A 12,156-nucleotide genomic window follows, 5' to 3' on the forward strand; every position below is an offset into this window, starting at 1 on the left:
CATGCTTCCTAATGTTAGTACAAGCTACAAAATTGGAGGATGTCAATGTCATCATGAGTCAGAGGAGCTATAAGTCAGAAAAAGTGTTTATTTTATAATGACATACTTTATTATAGAAAGGCAGGGGTTTGGTGCAGATAGTCACGTCTCACAGAGATCCCATCTGATGAATACAGAACAAGCAGTGCTAGGAACTGAAAGGTTCTGGTGAGCAGGACAGTGCCTATCCAACACAGCTTCCACAGAGAGCAACAGATTGCATTGACACGGTACGAGCCCTTCACTCTAACACTGATAGAGAGAGAATGACTTTTGAATCAAAGAATTTAACCCAAAATCAGGGATAACATAATAAGGATGGTAACCCTTGAAGAAGACGATGAAGAACAACTAATTCAGACTGATTTTTATGAGACAGCAAAAATGTCCCTCTTTTCTGAAATCAGCAGCTTATTTCAGAAGCAGCCACAGGTACCCACAGGCAAGGAAAGCCAGGGAAAACACCGTCAAGAGAGCCCTTCAGAGAGAACTGCTCATCACTGAGCCAAAAGCATTGTAACACCACTTGGGGTAAATGGGCACATGCTAATACTCTTTGAGTTTCTGCTCGAAGGTCTTGACAGGAGAACAGGTAGGTGAGCTACACTAAAGTTCCAAATCTGAACACAGGAACTATGGAGGCCAGAAAGTGGTCTGAAGGCCTGCCTGGAGGGGCCCCAAGCCCATCAGGTTCAATGACAGAGATGTCAGAGCTTGACTGAAGGAAGAGGAGGCAAAAGGCAAAGGAGGATAGTGAAGCCAGTGTACAACTGCTGGGGGAGGGAGAATTTAATAGGGAGATAACACTAGCATTTTTCAAGCAATTAAAAGTCTTCTCAGTGCTTTGAGAAACCTCTCAAAAATATCTCCTTTGGGTCCTGGAAAAGCTGCTGTATAAGCAACACAGGCTATAAGCATGTCAAGAGAAGAAAGATGGAGGAGGACAAAAAACACAGAAAAATTATGGCTTGAATCAAAACAAATCACAAAAGCTGGCAGTTGTTTATGCATCAAGTAATATATTAAGATACAGATGTTAATACCTGCAGATCTCTCTTTGCAGACACAAGTGGTCAAAGCCACAAGCCAGTAGTCTTCTGCATGAGAACAGGCCTCTCTATATGTAGATTTCACCAACAGCAGGCAAGTGAGAAAGCAACCAAAGCTAAAATATACAAAATCAAGGACTCGTAGGATCTTTTCAGGATGTAGTGGATAAAGATGAATCCCTAGTTTCTGCTGTCATTGTTAAGCACAATGCCAGCAAGTGGCACATCATGCAATATCAAATTTGTGGAGCAGGTGAGCTCTGTGGCACATCATCTCACTCTGCTACTAAACACAGTTCAGAGTTAGGAGTTTGCTGCAGTGCCATGGGCCTTAGTCTTCTGACTGCACACAAGGGATTTCCTTACTGCTGGGCACAAAAATAGGTAATTTAAACCTACTAATATTTTGTTTCCTCTGTAGTGAGGTCTCATTTTCTTAAAGGATAAATCTGCCTTAATGAATGCCATATGCCAGCGGGTGACCTGCTCTTGGGATTCCACCTAATTGCTCAGAAACTGGAGAAGGTATCTGCACACTACCCCAGAATACTTCTGACCCTGCAGCACAGACACACACACACGCGCACAAAGGCCAAGCATATCGACACATCACCACTCAGCTTGCAGGTCAGTTGTTCAGATGGTGCCCTCAGCCAGGTGGTGGACTTGTATTAACTTCTGCAGCAAAATTTGAGTAAGAAATCTGTGACTTCACTTCAGCCATGCCTTCTGCCAATTTCATGCTACTTCTTTCCTTATGCTGATATTACTGTTTTCAAGGTTGTGCAATAAACAGAATTGCTGAAAGAATGATGATAAAAGATAAAATCATTTGGAAGAAAAAATAATCTGGCTCATTTGGTGATATCACTTTAAAGTGTCCCACAGGTAACTTCATGGAAAGATGAGAGAGGTAGTCACAGCAGAAGAGTTTTGGAAACATGGTTGAGCTTGGTAGTGTGAGTGGGAGACGGGAGAGAAGGTAGTGCTCATGCACTCATGCTCATGCAGCTATCCCCTCAGCACTGAGAGCTCTGTGGCACATTAGCTTATTGTTGCTAATTAACACACTTGAGAAAACCAAAAGTCCAGTTCTGAGACAGAGCAGAAATCAGAGCATCCTAAAAGCGTTGATAACTAGAAACTCCTGAGTTGTCCAAAGCACAGGCATGCATGGAGGGTTTCCACGAGAACTTCATGTGCCAGTACGTAGATATCTTTGATGATTATATTCTATGGGGCCACTAACACAGGAAAGCGCTTCAGTACCTCTAGCAAATTATGGAGGGATTTTCAAATAAAACATGTTCCAAGTACTTAAGGTCCATTTTGGCAGCTCTTAAATCTTTCTCTTATGGAAAACTGCTGTTTGCTACAGTATATATCAAGATTGGATATTTCTATGCTGGCAACATTTCAACATATAAAAGCACTACAGAACATGGAATCACAACTCTGTAACGAATTAAACTTCATATGAAATGCTAACACACTTCTTAAGTAGAAATTACTATGGTACCAACTGCATGTCACTTACCTAGGAGGAACTAATCAGCTCCATTTGTGGCTGCCATTTGTCCTCATACATTGTTAACAGCCTTCTTCAAACCAACACTTGAGAAGAATATAAAAATTCTAATGCAGTCCACTGTACTACACAACACTCAAATAAATAAAACATGTCCCTAAGCATAATAATTTTCTTCAACTACAGGCAGAGCAGTTCCAAAATACTTCTGGATTTTATTTTAACTTGAACTTTCTTACAATGTTTTAAAAATAATTTACTCGTGTAAATGAATAAAGATGACATTTGTACATAAAACTGTCTTAAAGAAGCCAGCAATGCAATCTTTTTTATTAGAGCTGCACTGATGCACTGAGAGCACACCTAACCAAATTCCCATTCAGAGACAAGCAAACTAGTATCAATTAAAACAGTGGACGTCCTTCACTTTCTGTATTTTCTTATTTAAACAAACCAAGGGTCATGGAATGTAACTTGATGTTCTGTTGAAGGGTTACAAATGCAGACTGAAAAAGGCAAATTAACCTTTTAAGGAGAGGGCATGTCTGAAATAAAAATGTTTCATGAAACTAACTTCTGAGATCATACTTGATGAATAGTGCGAAATATTCTACTTAAGTTTGAAAACTCAAAGTTTCCTTAGTTAAAGCAAGATCTATCTTTGAGAGCTTACACTAATGGGTATGGTAGCTTTACAGAGTGTCGTTTATGAATATAATACATACATAGTGCTGGGTTTAATATTTTATTTGAATGAAGTTTATGTTATGCAAAATAAATTGTTATGTTACATCCACTGTGACATCAACTAAAATGTGAACTAGGTTGCATAGGTTAGTACTTTGGGCAGCATGATGTTGCTCTAGTCCACCAAAGCTTAAATATTCACAGTGTAGAGGAAGAAACAGGAATTAAAGCATTTCTACTAAAATATATTTTAATAGCTGGTGTTAACTTTCTGCATAACAAAAGCCAAATTAAGATGATACATCATATGATCCAAGAGTAAGTTTATCTGTCCTTTGAAAAACAATTGTTACCTTCATAACTGTATACCCCCAAATACAGTACAGTTTTGCAAAATAACTAAAACTTTACACACTTTAAAGCAAACATAAGCCAAACTGCACAGTGGTTCATTTTTGCTTTTTATATCACACTGCAAAAACCAACAGCTGAGAGATTTTCCACATCATGCTAATCAATGTCAATACAGTCATTGCTGTCTTCCAATGGTCTAGCAATTTCTAATAGTAATATTCAATACACAATTGAAATGCTACAGTATAGCTTATTTTCCCCCTAAAATAATAATAATTAAACGAATTTCAACAACAACTGGATTACAACTTAAGTACAATATGCAAATTCTATTTATCAGACACAAGAAGCATATGAAATTCCTTTGAATATACTGTTGTAGTGCAGGCAGTTTAGGAAATAGAGCTTTCAGGATTTCTTTCCAAAGGAGAGATGGGGTTCCTATGGCATAAAGCTGGAGAAAATCACTAAAGCATTGCAAAATGGTTTAATCTTCTACAGCTCACTGGTACTTTGCATTTGCCAGCACATCAGTTTGGAGGACTTCTTTCAACAGCATCTTCTGTCTGTTTCAGTATATTATTTAAACATTTACTAACTAAAGTGTATTCTATATTTTAAGTGGAGTACTAATCAACTTAATAAAAATCTATGATTTTATACCCTGTACCACCTTCTGCCAAAGACCTCTGTATTTGTCTTTTTTTTTTTTTTCATCGTACAAGATGACATGAAGTCACTGTACAATAAAAACTAGAATTACTACCTTTCCCATGTATGGGAGACCTTCCACATCCCCAAGAATCACTTGGTAGGGACACATTTGTCAAAAACATAATCCATGGGAGGTGATTCTCCATCAAATCCCAATCTGCTGAAGTAGTTTATTGTATGTCAAATGTAATCAAGAAAACCCTGTTTCATCAAGACTAAATGCTAATGTTCCATAATGAAAAATTACAACAGCAGTACCTGTACGTAGCTTTGTTTAAAAAATGAAGATTAGCCAGGCAAGAAAGAGTAATGAAAAGCAAGGCACCCATTTTTTCTTGTATGTATGCATGAATATATCCTATGTTATTTTCTACATTTAAACTCATGTTAGCAAGAATTACAGCATTCTTTACAGAATTCTTTATTTCTAAAATGGGAACGTGGACTTCCAACCTGAACTTTGGAACAGCTTGAGTAATTCAAGTCCTTAAAAGCCCTTTCCTTTCCCCAGAAAAATGTTGACTACATGAAGAAAGAACAGTGAGGGGAACATGCTATGCTAAAAATGTGTATAAAATTTAAAGGTGACAAGACAGCATGTAGCATCTTTTCACCCCTATATCACACTACATATAACAGTCTCCAACATATGCTTTGAAAAAAGTGTGCTGGCACAATTTAGTTCATGACTTACTCTCCCTGCCTACCAAATTTTAGTTCTTATAAAAAAAAAAAAATAATTGCATTCTGATAATTTTGGGCCTTTGATTGCATTGCTTAGAACAAAGCTGCAAAATTACACTAAAGTTTATTTTATATCAAAAAGCAGTAATCATTCCAAATAAACATGAATTTCCGAGCATATATGACAAAAAAGTTGACTACAAGAATAAGTAACTTAAACCAGATCTTGATAATTCTGCTGACATACCATTCTCAAGAGAAATACAATTCACATACTGTTTTGTTTTCTTGACCTTTTATTTTTTGCAAATTGCTTTAGCTGCTCTGCCAGGCTAATGAATATTCAAAATTCATTAAGGAAATTTTATTTCTATTGTTCAGCATAACATAGTTCTCTAATGTCACCAAATGCTCATTTTCTGATTTACTTCTATACGTGAAGTATTCAACACTGCAAGCTGTCTCCTCATTTAGGAAGAATGATTGTGTGTATTTATGGGTGGAGACTCTCTCTTTTATAAGTCACTAAAAATTGCAACTTGATGCCATATAGATATTCTCTATATTTCTTTTTTATTGATATTTGATTAGCAAACTGACACCTTGTTTTTATTGTTGTCAGCATTACACAGCTAACAGAGCAGCACAGCAGCAAGTGACATCCAATTGTGCCTCAGGTATCATCTGAAATATTTGCCAGCCAGCAGAAGATGGAATTTCTCTCCTCGTTGTTGATGGCCAGTGATGAAAACCGACACGGAAGCAAACTACTTGTTTCAGAGCTTCTAGCTCAGCATGCCACATCAGCCTTTAGAAAAGCCATTTGACTTGTTGATTTCATGTGGGTGCCACCAGCAATGCACAAGGGTCTGCTGCAAGAGCAGCTCCTTATGCAAAACTTGCAAGAATTTTAAATCACAGCAGTCAACTATACAAACTGCATATTTGCAGTCATGGAATTTTGCTTTTAAAACACGTTTTCTGAAGTTAGATACTCCTGGGCAGCTTTGGCCTTGAAATTAGGCTGCTGACAAGAAAGCACAGGTAATTCCACAGTCAGGAATTTTTAATTTTTTTTTTAATGCAGTCATTCCATTCTGCTTGGCAGCTGGTATCATCCCTGTGTTAGCAAGATGCAAAATAAAATCACATAAGCTTTCCAATTCTTTGGAAATTGCAAAAACTCTGTGCAAAAATAGAACTTGCAGATAATTGTCCTGACAAAATTCCGTTGACATAACAAATCCACACTGCTTTCCTTATTTTTTAAATAGTTATTGCAGGGTAGTCTACTATGTGAGATGAGAAATACAAAATTGTCTAAAAGCTCTATATATAATTCTACTTTAAAATTTTATAGAAATGGAAGAAAGCCAGTGGAGGCTCAATATTCTGAGGGCTACTAACTTCCTTAGCACAAGGCTGAACTCCACAAATTATTTTATCAGAGAAACATTTTCTTCCTTACACGTCTCTGCATCCACACGAATAACTTCTCACATGAATTTTTAACTCTTTTGTCCTTCCTTCCATAATTTCTCCCTGTGAGAGAATGCAGCACCCGGTCAAAGCAAAAACAAGTTGTGACCCAAGCCTGCTGACAAAATTCTTCTTAGATATCCACTGTGTCACCAGCTGTTAGGTGCTCTCCCAGCCTCACAGACTGAGACCTGGATGTCTCAGCTCTGGCCATAGGTTAACAGACACCAAATTAGCACATGTGAAGGTTTGTCAGCAGAATATTTTTGCTGTTTATGACAGATGGCTAAACTGAAACATAATGGCATAGAGTATGTTGGATTTTGCTTAGTTAGCTTTCCCTTCGATGTCAGTTACGAGAAAAATTAAGTCACCAAAAGAAAACATGATTCTTCTCCATCATTAATCATTTGGCAAGCGTACAACCCACTGTTGGATCACCAAGAGTTTGGGAGCAAACTGAAGCAATAGGCCACTGATCTGAAATGCACTACAAGAACCAGAGCTCTCCTCCACTGCTCGATGGAGCCACAAGTGTTTCTGCAGCAGGGGGAGGGACATCAGCTCATCAGCAAAGCAGCCATTCAGCGAGTGAGTTACCTGTGGTGAGAAGGGGATGTGACTGCAGGCTCTGTTTGACTGCACAGCACCAGGGCCGCACCGGGGAGATTTATTTACAGCACTACAGGTGAAGGTATAGGAGCTAACATGAAGTATTGGTTGTACGTTGCCCTAATGAGGGTTTCTATTTAAATGCTAAGTACTATTACAAGGAAACAGAAGAGTTGACAGATTTTACATTTTAAATAGTCTTTGCAAGGAATTTTCTGCAGGAAACATACCGAAGAGCCATGAATCCAGACCTGGATTTAATTTATGGATTAGGATGGAAGCAAAGCTAATAGATCACTTGGAAATAAGAAAAAAATGGGTAATCCAAGAATAAATGTGGATATGCAAGAGTCAGGAAATTTTTGCTGTCAAAATAGACATATTTACTGTAAGGCTGCTGGGCACATTTTATTGTGTTTTATTTTACTGGCTTGTTACTTGTCTTTATTTCAAATTACTGAATTATCTCCTCAACATATTAATTTTTATTAGGAAGCTAACTGCTTAAACATTAAACATTTCCCTAATAATTTGAAGATGTGTTCAAACTCAGTGTGTTAACCTTCTGTGACTTCAGAGTGCCATAAGAAGTGAATCAATTTTATGGGTATAACATCTTTGAGGTGTAAGGAAAAGGCATTACCACTTTACAGTTAATTGACCAAAGTCTTTATAGGACTGGCAGCACCAGGCTTCCATATATGTTTTTCATTTTGAGAGAGCATTATTTTAAGCAATGCTGTTTTCAAAGCTCTGAGCTTCTTGTGGATTATTCTTTTTTTTTTTTTTATTTAAAGGACTCTAAAATGGATTCTGAGTGAGAATGCAAACTGTTATAGCAGTGATAAAGTAATGATCATGAACTCTTAAAAGATTCTTCTGATTTTTTCTAAAAGGTTAGATTTTAAGTAAATCATAATAAAGCTCAAAGGACTAGAGACAAAAATTAGTTAACAAACTCAATATAATTTGCTGGAAGCATTCCTGTTTTCCCAGTTCTCTGAACAGTGCCATACATCCAGCCATCATCAATTGGTTGCACATTGATGATATAATCACCATCCCTGAAGGAAACTTCATCTTCATCTTGAGCGCTGTAGTCATACATAGCTCTGTATGTTCTCTGTTGAAGGAAAGAAAACAAGACTGTAAAGCCTCAAGTCTAAACTTGAGATTCCTTCTCTTTGCACAAAGAAGAAGAAAAAAGAAGAAAAGAATAGAGGGAGCAAAGCAGAGAGACAAATCACAAGTTACCTGTTGAAAAGGAACAGTATCCCTCTACATCATGTCAAACATTCAGCAAATAGAGGCCCTTGTTCTGAGTAGCAAAATAATTATTTTGTTAACTCACATTGTCTTATGGCTTCAAACAAACAGATTTCAAGCCATTCACTGCATATTGACATATTCTAACTGTTGTTTCATTAATTCACTTGTAACAGTTCATTACATCCAGCCAGGCTAGCTCTGCTTCTGCTCCCTATTTGCATGATTCACAAATAGCTTCTCCTGTGCCTTCACTACAAAAAGAAGCATAGTCTTCATCCAGGCCATTAACTTTTCCATCTCACTGAATGTCCTTCATTTCATTAGGATTTTTTCCCAAATTAAGACTTATGAATGCATTATTCATTCATAAAGGAAAAACAAGATTTAAAAAAGCCGAAAAAATAGTTTTTATGAATATTTATATTTTCATATTCAGACAAAACTTAGCACATAAAGTCCCATCATCAGCTAAGCAAATTTCTCCACAACCCTGCCCACTATAAGGCAAGCTTTCAGCTTTTTTCTCTGTTTTTCTAAATAGAGCATTTATTTTCACTCATAACCAATAAAATGCCATCATTTACTCTAATTCAAAGTGGATTTTCAAACTCAGGAAGAACAGCCTTCCCTTGTACCATAACAGCAGAATAAAACTAGCTCATTTTAAAATTCCCAAGAGTACTTTCTTTTCTTTACCCTGGCTCTTGACAGAAGTCAAAAGCAGTTCAAGCATCAATGATAATATCCAATTTCCCTTCCAGTAATTTTTGCTGTTACCATATGTAGCTGAATTTTTCCAGTACGGTAATTTAAAGAGAAAAAAGGCAAAAATAATCAATGTGTGAGTTCATGCCTAATACTATTGTCTAAGCCTTATAAAAGACAGCAAACTTCTCTGCTCAAGAAAACATCTCTGGATTAGTTTTAGTTCTTATATATGGGGGCTTGAGTGTTGTAAACGAAACTATTTTTTTAAAAGGTAGAGATTGCTCCACATGGAGTGAGCAGTCCATTTGTCACATATTGGAAACGTGGAATTATTCAATCCAAACTCTATAGGGCAACTCATCATTACTGTTCCCATGCTAGAAATACACTTTTAGTCTTGGTTCTACCTTTATCATTGGTAGTGCAAATTAAATGGGATAGAGAAATCAGCTCCTGTTTAAACACTGGAGACCCTTCCTTACAAGTCTACCCTGAACTGCATTTGAGTCTTTCCCTATATTATTGTTCTCTGCCATGCCTTGTAGTTTTACTGACCTACAAGCTCTGACCAAGAGCAGTTTTCAACCAGAGGTATGTGCTTTCCTAGCAGTTCCTTAATGTTTTCCAAGTGTGCATGGAACTCAGTGAAAAAAAGGAACATTTTTTATGCACTTCATTGACAGTAAATAATTGCTTGGGTTCTATTCTCACCAAAAATTCCTTAAATATTCATAAAGTAGTCAACTAGCAGTCAAAAGGCTCTCTGCCTTTCAGAATCTTCTTTTTTCCTAGTATTTCAACTGATCTTGCTGCTGAGCCTTGAAACTAACTCCAAAAAACAGTGAAAAATATGCTATTACAACAAACTCAGAAGCAGTTAGACCTTTAAACAATTTATTTCAAAAGAGAGCCCATTTTAAAAAACAGTAGCAAGTCTGTATCTGGTATAAGACAATAAATTGATTTTGCCTAGAGCCATGCTTATAGGTATCCCTTAAATGGGAAAAGACTAGTGAAGAGATTAAATGGTTTACTAAATTAACATAAAATTGGAAAAATAGAGAGGTTTAGCCATTCAGAAGGATGCTCACTCTTCCTTAGGGTACCCTGGCAAAGGACATACCACTTCTGTCTCCTAAAAGCAGCTCGTCTACATCACTGTGGTGCACAGTTGTGAAGACAAGCCCGCAATTTCAAACTTTAAAAAAAATTATTAGGGCCCTAAATGCTGCTGAGAAACCTAAATTTATGGTCTTAACACCTAATTAGGTGCTAAATGGCTGTCAGGAGAAATCTCCATAATAATCCTGTTAGCATTTAAAGCCTAATTATCACTGCAGAGTGTAGTCTGGGCTATATAATCGAGAATTACAATGCCTAAAGGACTCAAAGCACGGATTTTTAAAATGCATTTCAGTGAATTATTCCTCTGTCAGTAGTGATTTTAGTGGGTATTAAGTTAGAAGAGGGTGTAAGTTTGGAGTTCTGTAAAAGAGTCAAAACTCACTTAACTCCCACCTCCTCAAATATCTGTCTCACACCCACTGCTACGACAGAACAGTAAGTCTTGGCCATATGAAGAACTGAAATGCAGCTTTTATATTCTCAGCTTCCCAGCCAGTTCTGGGCTGGCAGGTGTGTATTTCCACTTCACCTCCAATTCATACCTGTTCTATGGATGGCTCCTTGCAAAGAGCAGTAACTGCTGCAGCATCCTTCACATACAGCAGCTACCAAGGAAAGCCAACTTGCAGCATAGGTTTTGCTTTCCTGCCACTCTTGGATATTGAAGAGTGTGTGAACACCCCATTATTTTCCAAAGAAGAAAATAGCCTTCAGGGCTTTCTGCTATAAAACACTTTGTACCATGAGCAACAATTTTATTCATCCCATTATGCAGAACTGCTCACAGAAAGGGTGGAGAAGTTAAGAGTAAGAAAATACTGCAATTTATCTGGAAAAAAAAAACCTACCCAAAGACTGTGTTAGGATCATGCCTAATACAAACCAAAACAGAGCTCAAAATTAAATAAACCAGATTTTGAAAATTTAGAAATTATAAAAAGTCTGTTTCTCAATATAGGAGACTAGTGAACATTACTATAAAATGAACTTATGCCTTTTAGGGACAGATTGGATAACAACACAACTCAGTTGAAAGGAGTAAATGTACTACAGCAGCTAACTCTGCAATCATCTTCACCCTGATATAACCCATGGGATCATGATCACTTTTGCCCTAGAGATGTCCTGGCAAAACTCAGCCACTGATGAATGACTTTATCACCTTCATTGCTTTTAGTTAAGCCTCAAAAACTGCTCAGACTTTGAGGTCACTATTCTAGGAATCCTTTCCTCCAGTCTCCTTCCCCTGGAACTTTTTTCTTGTCTTTCCTCCCTGTGTTATTAGCCAGACAACACAGCATCTCTGGCAGTACTGCTCCAAGCCCAGAACTGAACAGGCAGCTGAAAGCAGTGAACCTAAACACTGTGTTTGTCATATCTTCTACAGCATGTCCACACCTCATTTGAAAAGTGCTCCAAGACTGTCATCAACCTGCAGACTGTGCAAACTGCTACAATTAAAAACATCCCCAGCCAGTGGCTTCCCCCAAGCACACACTGAGACCACTCTGTGTTTTCTCAATAGCTGAGTGCAATACATCCAATGCACCTGGATAAGCTGCACATGCTAATGAAAATATTCTGGGTTTAGATGGGAAGACAAGGGAGCCTGGCAAGTTTCTAACTGCATCTGAGATGCCTCTTTTAGAGCATCATCACCCCGGGGTGGTAAGATCACAGTCTGTCTTCCTCACTAGACTGGGAAGTTAGCAGCCAGCACCAGGCCAGCAGTCCTTGTTTTCCTCTCTCTGGAAATGGCTGGGGTTTATTTTCTAAAGAGAAATCCACCCATTTTTTAACAACAGCAAAATCAGTTTAAATCATGATGTTTGCTGTTTTCATTTTTTTCTCATGACAAAACAGTATCACTTATAAAGATGTCAAGTGAAAACAGTTTCACAACAGGGA

At 37.6% G+C, this 12,156-nt stretch overlaps 1 protein-coding gene across 3 annotated transcripts in view; it reads right to left on the minus strand.

Moving 5' to 3' along the window:
- Positions 1-7,839: 7,839 nt before the first annotated feature.
- The window catches only part of NEBL (nebulette), a 245,584-nt gene continuing 241,267 nt past the window's right edge, over positions 7,840-12,156 (minus strand). For all 3 annotated transcript variants that reach the window (XM_066198895.1, XM_066198903.1, XM_066198887.1), the window contains one exon: positions 7,840-8,269. In XM_066198895.1, the coding sequence (XP_066054992.1) occupies positions 8,093-8,269 (177 nt within the window). In that variant the 3' untranslated portion in view covers positions 7,840-8,092. The remainder of the gene's footprint in view (positions 8,270-12,156) is intronic.

Source organism: Chamaea fasciata, unplaced genomic scaffold (assembly GCF_029207755.1).
Source record: "Chamaea fasciata isolate MVZ Bird 193981 ecotype frontalis unplaced genomic scaffold, bChaFas1.0.hap1 SCAF_1, whole genome shotgun sequence".
Taxonomy (NCBI): domain Eukaryota; kingdom Metazoa; phylum Chordata; class Aves; order Passeriformes; family Sylviidae; genus Chamaea; species Chamaea fasciata.